At 40.9% G+C, this 16,390-nt stretch overlaps 2 protein-coding genes across 5 annotated transcripts in view; one reads left to right on the plus strand and one right to left on the minus strand.

Moving 5' to 3' along the window:
• The window catches only part of LOC113569406 (NACHT, LRR and PYD domains-containing protein 3-like), a 429,360-nt gene that overhangs the window by 370,458 nt on the left and 42,512 nt on the right, over nucleotides 1-16,390 (minus strand). The window lies entirely within an intron of this gene.
• Nucleotides 7,179-8,562, plus strand: LOC118241444 (uncharacterized). 3 transcript variants are annotated; one of them, XM_035526457.2, is made up of 3 exons: nucleotides 7,179-7,290; nucleotides 7,459-7,979; nucleotides 8,074-8,562. In XM_035526457.2, the coding sequence occupies exons 1-3, from the start codon at nucleotides 7,269-7,271 to the stop codon at nucleotides 8,077-8,079; spliced, it is 549 nt and encodes a 182-aa protein (XP_035382350.1). In that variant the 5' UTR covers nucleotides 7,179-7,268; the 3' UTR covers nucleotides 8,080-8,562. The 3 variants fall into 3 exon arrangements, 2 of the variants coding, with proteins under 2 accessions (XP_035382350.1, XP_035382349.1); XR_004776090.2 differs by lacking the exon at nucleotides 7,459-7,979; XM_035526456.2 differs by having other exon boundaries at nucleotides 7,459-8,562.

The following is a 16,390-nucleotide window of genomic DNA, read 5'->3' on the forward strand; positions in this document are numbered from 1 at the left end:
CGTGCGCACACACAATCATCAGAGCCTTGGTTTTATCGAGTGTAGTCCTGTTGGTAATGTAAAGATTGTTATTCCCACTGAAGATCAGGGAAGTCAAAGGACAGGGATTTCTGATGTAATAATTCAATATAATAATAATAATATTCCCTTATTATGACTATAATATTTGCTTAATCTAATAGCCTAATAATCCTGAAATATTCATAAACTACTAAAACCAGATCAATGGCTATTTTTTTCCACTTTGAATATAATTCCCCTCTGATTATGCCTGACTAGCAGGTGGGATTCCCAGGGTTCCAGATGAATGGGGCCAAGATACTGATGGCGGAACGTTCCAGAAGCTCCTCGTTTCTCGGCCAGGACTCTGGCACTGGGGATGTGAAATCCCGTAATCTCCCATCATCCTCACCAGCAGCTCCACCCAGTCTGGGGTCTGAACCAGTGACACGTTCACCAACAATGTTTCTATGGTATTAAGAGAAGACCAGTAGATGGACAGGTAAGTAAAACATCATGATGTCAGCCATCAGGAGGTAGAGTAGTCTCTGTAAAGCTTTATTAAAAGGAAAAATAAATGTAAAAAAAAAAAAAACAACATGTACAAAAATTCCAGCTGTCTTAGAAACATTCTTCCTCTCTCATGTTATCACACACAAAAACACAGGCTGCACATTTAGGACAAACATCAAATGCGCTGCAGTAAAACACAGTTCCCACCTCTGACGCATTGCGGTTAAGGGGGCGGATATTTACATATATTACTAATTTGTCATTTCTGTTTCTGATCATGTGTCTCATCAGAACACACAGCTGGCCCGACGTGACCAGGACACAGACATACACACACACTATTTGAACTGGTTATCAATAAGGGTTCCCTTCATCTTTGCCTTCTTAGCTTCTAGTTCAGGCTGAAAAAAAGAAAAAGAGCAAAGCAGTTACACACACACACACACACACACACACAGAACATGTACACATTAAAACACACTCTGCCACACACTAACACGCATTGGATATCTACACACTTCATTATATTTAACACACCACAAAGGTGTTTTTCATTATATATAACACACTGAACATGCCGTGTGAACGCAGTCTCATGTGGAACACACAGCCTGTGCTGTTCACCTAATCAGACAAATTTCCCCCTCGGTTCTACACGAGAGCTTTTACCCTCGCCTGATAGTCAGGTGTGTTCCACTGTGTGAGGGAGAGGGTGGGTATATTTATTTGGTTATCTTTGTGAGCATGACTGTCAGAAAGTATGTGTTCTCACCAGCTCTTTTCTTTCGTGTGTGTGTGTGTGTGTGTATGTGTGTGGGGTCTCACCAGTTCCTGCAGTCTTTTCTTACTCATTCCTTTCCTCTCTAGTTGTTTCTCGATGACTTTTGCATTCTGAGTATAACAGTCTGCCACCTCCCTCTGGAAGAAGCAGCCAATTACAACGTTCACATCACTTATTGTTTTTAATATTCCCTTTTAGAAAAAAAAGGAATCAAATCAATTACTAATCAACATTTATGTCACCAGTTACTACAATATTCATTATAATGTTGATATGTATGAATTTGAATCTATCAGGTATTTCAAAGCAATCACAAGTGTATCACATCAGACAACTGGTCACATCACAACAGGGAGGCAATCCCACTACATTTGAAGGACATGTGGAACTATGCAACTGCTTACACCGGGCAAGGGCACCCCAGGCGAAGCCACACCAGCAGGTTCCAGGTCCAGCCCACAGGACCCCTGGTCTGCATATGACTGTACTTCATCTAGGCCAACACACCTTCCTAAACTCATCAGGTAATTACCAAGCCCTTCACACCTCACTCAGCTGTGTGGAAGCAGGCCAGTGATCTGTGCAGGGTATAACGCACATCCTTAGCTAACTCAGGTAACTCTAAATACCCTGGTTAAAGAATAAACACTGTGTACTAACAACAGCCAAACACGTATTCTGGCTAGAACTCTAGAATAATCTAAATTTTTATCATGAGCGAATCACAATCCATGCGGTTTGGTTTCAGTACAAAGATCCAATCGCAGCACAGCACTCACTGCCTCGATCCCTTCCTCTTCCTCATCAATGATTAACATGGTAACAGATCTGTACTTGCCCATGTCTTTGATGCGTTTCATCATCACCTGGAAGACAGTTGCAAACACACACACACCTGATAGTTAGGCAGCTAGACATGACAAAAAAGTGAAAGGTTCTGACCTGCTCCCTGCGCTCTTCCACATTCTTAGAAGTGTCCCAGCCTTTGCGTGTGTTGAACTTGGACACCTAACTAGTAAATAAAGGTTTAGCAATTTTACAAAGAACCGTAATGAAAATCAAATTGCACTGATGGAAGAAATAATGTTAGCTAGCTACAGCACCCTCATCGATGTTTAGCTCGCTGGTCGCCAACCAGTCTATCTATCAAGTCGATCTCACATGTCTAATTTGCTCATAATTCAGAATATGATATTATGTTTATCGATGAAAAGGTTGGTGACCACTGGATTAGGCAGTCAATTAACAAAAGTGTTATCCCAACTAGCTAGCTAGGTTAGCTAAGGTTAGCCAGATGGTTTAGCCCGCTAGCATTGCTGTATCGCTAACAACCTACACACAGCTCGTTCAAGCCTTTGAAAAACCTCCCTAAAAATGTTCAAATATCCAGTTACAACTACTTTCAAATTTGACAAAGAGCTAACCAGCTAACAGCTAGAATTCTGCAGATTGCTACTTTGTGTACTTACGTTTGTGCCGCTGTTTGTGTGTTGTGTACGGTTCAATCATAGCAAAGAGCGTTTCTGCTTGGATAAAAGTGCCTTTGGCTCCCAACTGCAGTATGTCCTACCAGTCCCGCGCAAAATCTAATGTGACACCGTTTTCGTATTATGTTAAATGTTTAATAGTGTTCACTGCTATATTTGTATGTGAGTGGCACTTGTGTTGTCCGTGTTTAATGTTAATAAATGTTTCACAAACACAAGGGAGTCTGTGCGTCCTGCCCCGCGCCCTGCGGCACTCGGGCCAGCAGCAACGTTACACGAAATAATGTTGGTGATTGCTGACTTAAGCTCTACTCAGTACGTTCAAGAAGAACTATCTTCTAATGTTTATTTTGTTTTTAAATAGCATGACATTCAACTGTAGAGGCAAAAAGTGTGGAAATACTTTAACAATGACAAAGATGAAGTACTTTAACGTTTAGTATTTATGAGGAGTTGTGAATGCTGAGATGTCCACCACTAAGTTTAATAAAATGGATTTTACAAAATACAAAAAAACAAAAACGTTCTTGTACTGAATAAAAGTGGAGGTCTTCTTTCACGTTTGCAGTGTTCTCTCTCTCTCGCTCTCTCTCTCTCTCTCTCTCTCTCTCTCTCTCTCTCTCTCTCTCTCTCTCTCATATATATATATATATATATATATATATATATATATATATATATATATATATATATATATATATAATCATTTTTACTGGTGTGTAAATGCATAATTGAAGCAATGACTTTGTATTTCATCAAGTGTCATGTGACACAAAAATCTGCTGATTATTTAAACAAATCAGAAGCCTCTGAGTCATAAACAAATGCCTAGTGCCAGAAGCATTTTATAGTCCCATATGCGCAAGCTGAACAATATTCATAATTTGCTGTTGTTTTAGTCCTGTTTGGCCATCATTTTGCCTGAAAATCCTTTGTCATGGAGAATAATGCATGGTGTTGTAGGATAATGTATGTCTTGGACTGTTTCTCGATGAGGCAATAAATGAACAAAATATGGAAATATTAGTTTTAGCTCTCAGCATTTCTTGTGTTTAAAGGGTCTTAGGCTAGTGATATGTGCATTATTTTTTCTGTGATGTTCTTCTTCTATCCTTCTATGCTACTCTGTTTTCTTTCAGTAACAGTTCCAAAAATTCTGCCTTTGCTTTAGTTCTGCTTTATTAATATATTTGCTTGTGAGAGAATTAGACCAGGGACAAGCATGATATCTCAAACATTTCCTGAGATGTCAATGTTACTCTTCATGAATCTTCATAAATCAAAAATACACTGAGGAACTCTGGCCACATTTCATTTGAGCATACCCATGCACTGTGTAATCTTCAATATGCAATAGTAGACTAATTAAATAAGTTGTAAATTTTTCAGGGTTATTAGCATGGAACATATACTTTCAAAGCATCGGCACAGTGGAGGCACTGAGATAGTGAGTGTTGCAAGTGTGTCGTGCCCAGCAGGGTGGCTGGAGTTTTCCTGCATGTCACTGTCACTGCAGAGTGGTCAGCCACCCAAAATATCTTGGCAACTACAGTCGTTTGGTCAGAAGCAAACCACTGATAAAGGGCTAGAAAATGTGTAGAAATGTGGATGGCGGCAGAATGGACCATGGACTCTAACTATGCAACCACAAGGTGCCTCTTGTAACGCTTAGAGTTAGTCCTATTTAAATTATGCTCAAACCCAGATTAGCAAAGAGCTTTGGCACTGGTAGAGAGAAGCCTGTGAAGCATGTGGAGGAGACGCGAGTCAGACTCAACTCAGTTATGCAATAATCTTGCCGGTTTATTCATTACGTGACAGAGGCTTGCTCTTGGAATCCTGTTGACAGTGCATACATGAAATGTAGAAACGTCCAAAGCTCATAAACACATTAACAGAGAAATGAAATTAAGGACAAAAGAATCACTGGGTCCAGTAAGGTCCGTCATGTACAGTACAAAAAAAAGTCTTCTCCTGTGTGGCATTCATGCACATGCATTTTACGTAAAACACAACTGAAAGGGACAGCAGACAAATTACTGCCCGTTACACTCTGCACAGCAGTAGGTATTTAGAATATAGTGCTGTGAGAGTGTATACACAGCAGTAAATTCTGTTTCTATTTCTATTTCTATGTGTATCAGAGGGTTTCTTCTAAAACCACTAGGAATGTTCAAAACACCTCTGCGTCATACAGAGAACTGGCACAGCCAATAGGAAGGAAGCTTTCATACCGGGGGTGGAGAGAGCGGCGGAAAGGTCATTAATATTCATAAAGCTGTTAACACAATAGGAGCGGGTACTGGCGCAGACAATCACATGCTACTGTGTAAGTGATTTGTAGCTAGCTAGTGTTTGTCCACACTCCAATTATAATCAGTCGTTAGGCTTACTGACCTTTAGAATTCACATCAAAAGATGAGAGGTGTCAGTAGATTTGGAAAAGAGGAAAGGTGGCTGCACAAAGCTGCCACCAATAAGACCAAACCACAGTGCTCAGAAAGCAAACAACGTTCAGGTACGTGTATACACATTTTATTTAAACGCTGAAATGAAGGAGCATGTGTTTTTGAATCTTTAAATTGTATGGTATACCTTAAAAATGTTTGTACTGGTGCCTCTAGAATGAAACAAATAGAAATACATTTTTAGTACATTTTAATAAAAGGTTGTTTGGCTATGATGGAAGGTTGTGTATGGTTATGTGTGCTTGTGTGTCAGTATGTAAATTCTTGTGTGAAAAATACCTTGTATACTTTGTTTAGGCTCTTGATGTGGCTGTGCGCAGTCCAGAAACTACCTCCAATCAATGGTAGCCATCCACTACCATTTCAGAGAAAAAAAGGTAAAGAACTATAAAGTCTATACATTCTAGAGAAAATTACATGGCAATTAATTCCTGTTGGTTTTTAACACATGGTTTCATATGAAGAGTCAGAATATATTTTTAAACTGAGCCTTCTCATCTTGCTCTTGATGTGGGTGTGCACAGTCCAGAAACTAGAGACAGCACACATTTTGTGTGTCTGTCTGTGTGTGTATATGTTACTTTCCAGGGAATAAAATTGTCTGTACATGTTTAAAAAATGTCAGCATAAAAAGTCGGTATAACTTTGGGAAGGAAGACTATGTTCCAAACACAAGTCACTCGTTGTCTTCCAGTGAATCAAATAAACACATCAGTATAATGGATTGTAATTGACATGGTGTGCCAGAATTGTACGTTTAGTATTCATGTTTGAAGAATTACATAACTTTTACTCTCTTAGCCTTCATCTTTATTCAAGGCTTTATGACTTATCTTGGGATATGCATCAAACCTTACCAATGTACTGCTAGTCAGATTCTCTCCACCTAGTTCCACAGTTAAATTGTGCCAGATTCTGACATCGTTCTGCGATTCAACACAGCTGGCATGTACACTATTATAGCTGTAATTAAGGGAGCCACGCTAAAGACCACAAATTACTGAAGAAAAGATAGCTGACATTTAAGGAAAGAGACTCAGAGCTGAGTCCTACTGAGAGAGCAGCTCCGTGACTTCTTCATCCAAAAGTTCAGTAGACAGGCGAATCCCAAAGTTACAATCATCTATGTTATGCTAATTTTTGCTGATATGACTAAAAAACCATCCCCACTCTAACCAATTTCTTTGGGTTTGCCAGTAACACTAGTTGACCATAGCATAAAGATAATGTTTTGTTCTGTCCTATTTGTTGATATTTCAAACTGAATAGTAAGAAAAGGCAATACACAGTGACCAATAAGCAATAAAAAGTTAATGAAAAGCTACAGACACACTGTTAAATGGGCTGACCCAGATATTTATCACCAGAGACCTAGAGCCCTAAACACTTGCCCAAGTCATTGTTTTGACTTATCTGGGTCCTAATCAGATGATTCATACTATAGCTAAGCAATTTGACCCAGGAGTACATTTCACTGCGCATCATTTTTAAAACCATGACAAAAACAATAGTTTTCCATCTATGTCACCAGCCCAGCACACAGCCAGTCTCATCGATGGAGCTTTCATAACTTAGAAAGGACCAGCTCAATAAGCCCTTGGTGCTAGATGCTATACACAAATGGTGCACTGTCTGAACTGGACCTAGAGTAGGAACTGAAAAGTAATTAACTAGTAATAGTAAAAGCATGGACTGAGAGATTTATTGAGTCCATTCTCTCTCTCGTTCCATCTCTCTCTATCTCTCTCTCTCTGAGGCATTTTCATTATTTATCACCTAGCTAGCAAATCTGCAGAGACATCTGAAGGCCTCTGAGTTCAGCTTGATATGTTGAATGTTTAATAATGTTCACTGTTATAGTTGTATGTGATTGCCACTTGTGTTTTCCATGCTTAATGTTAATAAATGTTTCACAAAGTCAAGGTAGTCTGTGTTTCCTGGCCCATGCCTTACGGTGCTCAGGCCAGCAGCAACATTACAGAATGACCAACCACCACAGGACTCTTACTCCCTCGGCAAATGACGGACTTCCTAGCAGGAGGTGCGTGAGTTAATGTCAAAATGTAACATTCGTAACCATTTTTGTCTACCTTGTGTTAATGTTAAAAATTGTTAAGTGTTAAGTGTCTCTATGTTCACTGTTTGTGTTACACGGGAGTGCCACTATAGTCTTTACGTTTTATGTAAATAAATGTTTGTCCACGTCGAGAGAGTCTACGCTCTGCTCTACGCCCTTCGGCACTCGGACCAACGTGGTACAGTATGACCAACCACCACAGGATGCCAGGTCCTTCAGCTAAAGACAGACTTCCTAGCGGGAGATGTGTAGGCACCCCCGCCCTGCTGCCTGGATCCCAGCAGATTGGGGAGAGGACCGTGACTGGTGTCTATGTCCACCCCGGAAGTGGAGGGGTACACCCCCAAGAATTTCTTGGGGGGGGCCTTGAGCCTGGGCCAAGGAAGACCGAAATGCACCACAACAACCAGAAAGAGGGCAGTTGGGTGGACCCATCGGGATCTCCAGTGGGCAGAGCTGAAGCCCATGTCCCTTCCCTTCAGTGGACTCACCAGCGAGACTGGAGGGGTCTGCCCAAAGCCCAGGAGGCAAACCGCCGCTGGGATGCTCCTAGAGTGGCAGGCGAGTGGAGGACCGTTGGGGCAGGTAGCATGTCTGGAACCGGGGTGGACGTGCACCCCCGCATGTCCATTGAGGCCCCGGACACGTACAAGGTGCCTGCGCAGACAGCGGGCACCATGTCACAGCGCCTTATATGTTTGTGTGTGGGCGCTATTGTTTGTGTTTACAACTTTTCTACATCTACAGGCGTAACATTGTTGGGGGCATACCGGACTGCCCTGAGAGAGACAGAGAAGCTGCCTTTCTGCCAGGCGGCTGCTTGTGTGTACATTTACACGGTGTCCTGAGACTCGCATTCACTGGAAGGATGCGTCGGGAACCGCGCCCCTTGGGAGGGGGTTCTCTAACAGAACGTTCGCCTCTCGCAAGTCACATGGTTTGGCCCGCCACGTGCAGCGAGTGGATCTTTGTTTGTATCCACGCCTGCACACACCTGCACCTTGTTTGTCTTTGTGTATTTAAACCTGCATCAGTGTGTGCAGTGTCGTTGGTCATCGTTGATGTAGCATGTTGTTCGTGAGTTAATGTCTAAATGTAACATTCATAACCGTGTTTGTCTAGCTTGTGTTAATGTTAAAAATTGTTAGTGTTAAGTGTCTCTATGTTCACTGTTTGTGTTATATGGGAATGCCACTATAGTCTTTATGTTCTATGTAAATAAATGTTTGTCCACGTCGAGAGTCTGTGCATCCTGCGCCACACCCTTCGGCACTCACGTTACACTGAGAGGACACAGAATCTCTATACTCCCTTATGTTTTATGTTATTAATATGTCTAATTCAATGTTAAACCTCTTTTCCCTGTAAACACTCTTTTTATTACCTCAGTATATACATAGGTTGTGTATATACACAATACGAACACAGTATATATACGTATATACACAAACACAAGGTATATATACACAATTACAAATGAGAAAAACATGTGAGAACAATGAAGTAAGGCAGAGAATACCAGACAAGGGGCGACAGAACGACAAGGGGCGACAGAACGACAAGGGGCGACAAGGTCATAGGGACTATAAGGCACAGAGCTCATTGGGGGCAGGTGGAGATTATCTAACTGTTACCAGTGGTCATTCTCTGTGGCCAGTCCAGGGCCCCTCCAGAACCATTTCGCACCCACCATGGCCCTTTCGGCGGCATGCAATCTCATCTGCACCCTCTCCAGTGTTCCCGGACCCACGGTTCACCCAGAACACAGAATCTGCCAACATTCCGGTCCCAGGTGATCTCTGTGACCTCTCCGGGAAGGAGGCGAGACTATGGGATAGAGGGTCAGGTTGTTTCGCATGTTAAGGAGCCATGTGCAGTTGCGCATGCATGTCAAGTAGCCATGTGTTTCATGTTGTTAGACTGTTTTGTTTTTTTTTTTATCTTTTTAATCATGATCAGGATTGCATGCAAAAATTCAGACATTCAACAGAATGTCAATTTTATTGTCTTCATATTGTTTTTCCACATTTAAAAAATATATATCCCATTATTATATATATATATATATATATTGTTAAAAGTGGATGTTCATTCAACAATAAGATTAATAATAATAATAATAATAATAATAATGCTGACTTAATTGAATGTTAATTGAATTAATTTAACGAGTCATTTATACACAGGAAACTGAACTTTGAATAGTACTTGTTTATTGTTCCTCAAATAAATAATATCAAAATAAGTGCATTTTTCGTAAGAATGTGTCTAATTACCAACAAGTTATTCACTTTAATAAAGTGGTTTAAAATCGGTGCCCATTCACTTTGTGAAGTACAAAGCAGAATAAGTCAGTGCTCATTCACTTTGTGACGTATAATATAATATTGAAGTGCTCATTCACAACACACAGAATGAATAATGAAAATTGGAATAAATATAAAACTATGTACAACTATTTACAAAGGGGTGAGTGGGGTGGTCAGCAGATCACTGACCCTGTCCAGCATCTCCTCAGTCTTCCCCACTGCTGCCATGAAGAAGTGCACCCCACGAAACCTGCTGTGGCCAAACTGTTTGGTCTTGGCTTTGCAGGCCTGGTGTTCGTGCTTGCGCCGCTTCGGGGGGGACGGCCTGTCCATGGGCAGTGGCAGCAGAGGCGTCTGCCTTTTTCTTCCAACACCACGCTCTGGAGTACTTCGGGCCCGGCCAGTGCGGCAGGGGCGATGGTGGCAGAAGCCGCATCTCCTTCCGGACCAGAGCTCCTCGAGGTATCACCAGGAGGAAGAGGAGCCTGGCCTCTGACACGCTGAGAAGCCTGCCCAGACACATCCTGCTGGATGTTAAAGTCAAAAGCAGGGTGCTCGTGAGTCAGACGCTCCGGGAGCTTACTCAGCGCGGGAGGGCGAGGTTTCAGGGCCAACATGGGAGTGTTGGACTGGCCAACGCTCAGGCGCAGAACATCCTGTTCCTGCTTTTTGTTCCTGGCATTGTACCCGTAACGACAAATGCAGCCCAGCCTATTAGTGCACAGCCTTTATAGTCCACAGTGCAAATAAGGTCAATATAAAACCCGGTAAACTCAGCAGTGGGTCAGTGTCTGCTGATTCAACTCAAAAAGTTGAATACGGGTCTGGGCCATGAGGCCGGGGCTGCTGAGGACTACGTCCTAGATGACACTGTAGTCCCTCCTCATGACAACAACCCACCTGTTCACCCTGACCCCGACGATGGTCTGACTGGCCAGGTGAAGTGGACAAAGCGCCAGGCACGCGGCCTGGACAAGGTGGCTGACGCTGGGCCACTGAGCAGTCCAATTCTGTCCAAAAGGTAACGAGAGGAAGAGACATCGTGCGCACGCACGTCTGTGGAGACAAAATACGACATGCGCACACATAAATCTTTGACAGGCTACTTAGTTGAATCCCTAGTCGATACCCAAACTGTAGAAAGAAGAACACACACATCAGTGCCACATATAGAATAGTACCGACACGGTCGCGGTTTGCTTAGTGAACACTTACAATGAACGCGGTACACCGCTGCACGTCTGCAATACATACAATACATACAATACAGACAATACATACAATACAGCAATACGGTCGATCTCGAGTTGTGAAGCACCACTTCGGACACGCATGCAAGCTAACTGGGTGCATTTAATCAGCCATTTTAATGTCATCTAGCCAGATAGTCAGACACTCTGAATTTTACACATAAATGACCGAGACGAGCGACCGATTTAGCGAGCTAGCTCGGTCGGTCGGTTGTGCCTGCTAATTTCGCCCATTAAATCTCACTTTTACATTCTTGACGTACGTAGACGGGGAATAAAAGCCAGCTAAAGAACCAGAGCGTAAAACCTATCGAAAACGGATCGAAGGGCTAAACTTCAGACAACAGGAGAAACCGGCTGTGCTGATCTCCACTGTAATCCGGAGACAGTCAGCTGGTGTTCGGCACCTTTTCCAGTCGCGCTAGTTTACTAGCTAGTTGGCTAACGTACGACAGCTTTCTTTCAGAGTAATCTAACAAAGCGGATGTGTTCAGATTCCACTCATACTGAATAAAATGTACTAAAGGTCATAAAGACGGTGAACTACCATGGCGTTGTTCAAGCATAACCCACTAATGTTAGTATTCAAGAAAACTACTGAAAACACATCTGCTAATGTTGATTTCTAGCTAACGCTAGTTTAGCTGCACTGTAGCTACAGTACAGTACAGCATTGACCTGTTCCAGCCTCTCCATCTTTATTTCTCTCCAGTGTCTTGGCTGTTTTGTTTTATTTTTGATGATTTTTGCCCTGGTTTTCTCTCTGAACTGTGAAGTCTCTTCGTCTTTGTGTACTGTGAGGACGAGTGTCAGGTGCTGTGCTGATCTCCACTGTCATCCGACTCCAAACACACCTGTACCGGCGTCTTCTCATTAGATGCGCAGACCTGAATGAACTCCAACGTCCACGAACGCTCCACATTTACTGTTGATGGTTTATATGAAATTCACAAAGAGCTGTTTGTCCAGAAAATATTAATGTGTCTGCTGAATATAAGCATACACAATATATAAAAATATTTGGAAGTATTACTCAATGCATTGTTAAGTTTAAAATCTTGTACACTCGATGAGAATCTGGAATGCCATAAATTCCAGTATAACAAATGTAAAGGGGAGGCATCCGGTTTTAATTGGGCCAAAATGCCGAAGAAATTGAGGAAGCTGATGGAGGGCAAGAAATCAAAAAGAAAACATTTGAAATTAATAAAGTGGCTGCAAAATAAGAAAGTACTACAAAGAAAGATGAAATGCGACCTTTGTCACCACAGAATAAAACTACACAACAGCGACTGATGGGACTGCTATGAATGGTAGGCTAACGATGTTTTACTGTAACTTTATCTTAAATTAAACTTTCTAGCTAACGTAGATTTTATCAAATAACGTTGTCCCTTAAAGAATACAGAGATTAATTGCAAGCATTTTTCATTGTGACTTTGGCACATTCTTACATCGAATAGTAATTTAACAGTGTGTTAAATAGGCAGAACATGTAACGTTGGGTCTAGACTGTTAGACTCTCTGTACAGGTCGCTATCCTGGTACATATCAGTGTTATCATACAGGAGGTGTCAACGTGCTGTGCTCAGGGGAAGGCAGACGAGGAGATCAATCAGACACAACTCTGTGTTTAGTGTTCTGAAGTGTCTCTCTTCAAAGGGGTGACATATGTGTACAGGAGGGAGCAGCTAACACACGCAGGCTTATGTGTCTTACTTTATACAAGTGTGGACTGAGTGGCCATTTGAACTGTAATCAAACAGATTTTTGCTCAGCACATCTAGACACTTTCTGGAGTATAAAAATATTTTAATGGTGCAACCTCAAAAATCCATGTGTAACAAGCAGGTTAATTGGTTTGATTCTAATCAATTAAATTGTTTGATTAAAATAAGCAAAAAATAACCAGAACATTTCACATGACCAAATTAACTTAATTAACAAATAAACTTTACAATTTTACTGAGTACAGTTAATATTTTAGTAAGGAAGTGTTAAATATGTTTATTAAATTATTTAATAAATTTAGCGCTATTATGTCCCTTCAGGTTTTCTCAAGTTTCTTGTCAAAGTTGTCTAAGAAAGTGAGAGAGGCTTGTGTGGTGGCGATGGAAGAACTCAGAAGAAGGAAAGGAGGATGCAGACAGTTCACTGTCATAGATGAGAGTAACTTCAGGCATAGAAGAAATGCAGGTGCAACTTTTATGTGGGTATAGAATTTTGTATAGTCTTAATAATGTGTAATGGACACACAAGTCTTCATGCTTCATACCTTTAATTCTTTCATCTTGTTAATAGTTCTTAATTAATGCATTAATGCTTTACTTTTTATGTTACACGGTATGGAAGAGGGTGGATGGCTGGGGTGTTGTGGAGGAGGCAGTGGGTCTCTGGGATGCTGGATGAAAATGCTGTCCACACTAAACAAAGAGAGCCAGTTCTTCACCTAGTTCAGAGAAGGTCCAGAAGGGAACTAGTGCCACTTATTCAGCATGTAAGGAGGGGATCCACAATCCTCAGTGGTGAGTGATGTGTCTACCAGTAGGCTCTGTCTCAGCTTGGCTATAAACATTACACAGCTAACCACAGTATATCATACATGGATGCTCCTACAGGGGCTCACACTCAGCATATAGAGAGGGCCTGGAGAACATACAATGAAACTGTTTGGAGGTTTAGAAGTAACTGGACAGAGGAGCTGTTAAAGGATCACTGGACAGCAATAGAATGGTATGAATGGCTAGCAAAAAACACACCATAATGGCCCTCTAGGACGATTCATTCATGATCTTGGAAAGAAGTCCTACTATGCATATTTATTAACAAGCACATTAGTCTGAAGACATTAAGTCTTTTTTTAATGTGTGTATTTTACTGTTTATGTGAGACCTGTTCAAATAAAGTTAAAATACAATTTCAAATGTGTTATAAATATGTTAATGTATAGTCATTCTGAATTGTCATGTAATTCAGGGTTGTTCATTAGTGTCACATTAGTGAAATTCAAGGTGTAGTACTCTTTTGAAATGTACAGCAAATAGTGATGATTAAACAGTAACTAACTTTTGTTCCTAGTACTATACAGAACAAAATACTGTTGCTCCTTTCTTGTCTTTTTTGTACATTTTGGTCAAATCCTTTAGATGGTGTTATTATCTCTGTGGTTTTATGGAGGCAGGGAAATAAAAAATGTGTTACAGCCAGTAATTCATACTTACAATAGTAATTTTTTACCAACCTTTGTAAATGTCTATATATTGAGATGTTTTGCAACTTTAGATAAGGGGCTCCAACATGTTTTATAAATTATTACCAAGTCATTTATACATTTCTTAACGGACAACTTAAAATGATAAGTTTCCTTTAAAGTGTGTCGTTTATAAATGGCCTACAGACATTTATAGATATTCATGTATATTGAATAGTTTTCACCTTAGCGGCTGTAAAATGCTACAGATAATTTCTATATGACAAGTAATTTAGAAACTACAGCTGCTGTTTGTTACTGTTTAACAAATAATTTGTATGACTACACTTTTTAATTATTTTAACAGGTTCACAAAGACTCTTAGGAGCCAGGATTAGTAAAGCTGTAATTTTAAAAATATATTAACTAATGGTGCATATCCTCTGAATTCCTGAATTGGTCACCATTAATTCTGAAATTGTAACATACATATTTACATTAACATTTAAGGTGTTTAGCAGACTCTCTTATCCAGAGTGACTTTGTTGTGCATAACACAATAGCATATTTCATAAATGCAATTAAAACTTTTTTATTTTTTAATACGTTTTAATAAGTGCAAAACTAATGTTCAGGTAAGTGTATCTTCAGTCGGCGTATGAAGACAATGAGGGACTCTGGTGTTTAGACAACCAGAGAAACTTCACCACCTGTAGGGCTACAACAAGGAGTCTTGATGCTTGTCTTCCAGGCCTCTTAAAGGATAGAGGTTAAGCAGGTTGCACCTGAAGCTCAGTGAGTTCTAGGCACAGGTTGGGTTTCACCATTGTAAGGCTCGTGACATGACAGCAACTGGTTATGGCTACAGCAAAGTTTTACACGAGCGGACAGAGGTACCAGGGCATTCTTATATCTTATAAAGTGTAGGCAAGAAAACCTGTAGACTGTGAATATTACAGCAGGACATGTACAGTCCCAAGATGCCTCAAAGACATGTAGACTGTAAATATTACAACAGGACATGTCCTCAAAGACAGTGCCCACAAAGAGGGTTTATTGTAAAACATGTTAAAAGAAGGCAAGAGGTAAGGAAACATCTCTTGTTATTCTAGGAAATACGACCTACCACCTAAAGCCCCTGGAGCCCCAACTTCAAACCCTACACACAGTAACCTAACAACATTCTGAACATTTACTTTAACTAAATGCAGTTCCATTGTTCCTGCACGTATGCAATGGCACAATTCATTATCTAATAAAGAATAGCGCTTAAAAACCCAATTAAGCATAACATCTGACTTCCTGATCTGTTCATGATCAGATAATTATGAAGTGAGAGCTTATATACATCTTATAAATGATTACTAATATATTAATTCATGATGAATAACACTAACTCATTAGTTCATGATTAGTTCATTATGAATTACAATCTTATAAATGCTCTACAAACTATCGTTATTATAAAGTGTTTCCCTTAAACGCTTCACACCCTCTCCAGTAGCTGTCAGACTCCTGATACTAAAATGACCCCTGACACTGAAATGACCCCTGACACTTTGCACATTATAGTTCCCTAATTTACACACCCTCGTACCTGGACATGCCTAATAATCCAGTCTCTCTGTCTGGCGAGGTTCACCTAACCCTGATGTCATGATGTTACTGAGCCTCATCCTGTTTCAGCTGCCATGGCTCCTCCCGCCACCCCCTGATGCCCCCTGCTGTAGTCCACCACACCTCCACCCCAGACAACTACTACGCTGTTGCCCTTGATGGACATTCTCTTGTGGGATGGGTTTCGTACACATGCACACCATCGGGACAAGATTAGGACCTCTAAAACATTAGACTAGACATTAACCTTTTCATTTTTTTGTTATTTTTCTCCTAAAATTATTATTGTGGTGACCGTTGTTGGCCAGAGGAGGATGGTGCCCCTTTTGAGTCTTGGTTCCTCTCAAGGCTTCTTCCTCATGCTCTAGGGAGTTTTTCCTCTCCACTGTCACCCTTGGCTTGCTCACTGGGGGCTTTGGACTTTGACATTTGTAAACCTGCTTTGCAACATCTGTTGTAAAAAGCGCTATATAAATATGTTTGCAGTTCTCTGCTTCTAGAATTATATATGTATGTGTATTGCATGTGTGTGTATTTGTATTATGTGTGTGTGTGTGTGTGTGTGTGTGTGTGTGTGTGTGTGTGTGTGTGTGTGTGTGTGTGTGTGTATTTCTAATTATTCCTACATGGTGTAGAACTGAATCCTTCAGGATTAGTCAGGCCACAGCCTGTATAAGTCAACACTGGCTCCACCTGCT

The sequence above is a fragment of the Electrophorus electricus genome, chromosome 1 (assembly GCF_041902795.1).
Source record: "Electrophorus electricus isolate QZ-2024a chromosome 1, ASM4190279v1, whole genome shotgun sequence".
Classification (NCBI taxonomy): domain Eukaryota; kingdom Metazoa; phylum Chordata; class Actinopteri; order Gymnotiformes; family Gymnotidae; genus Electrophorus; species Electrophorus electricus.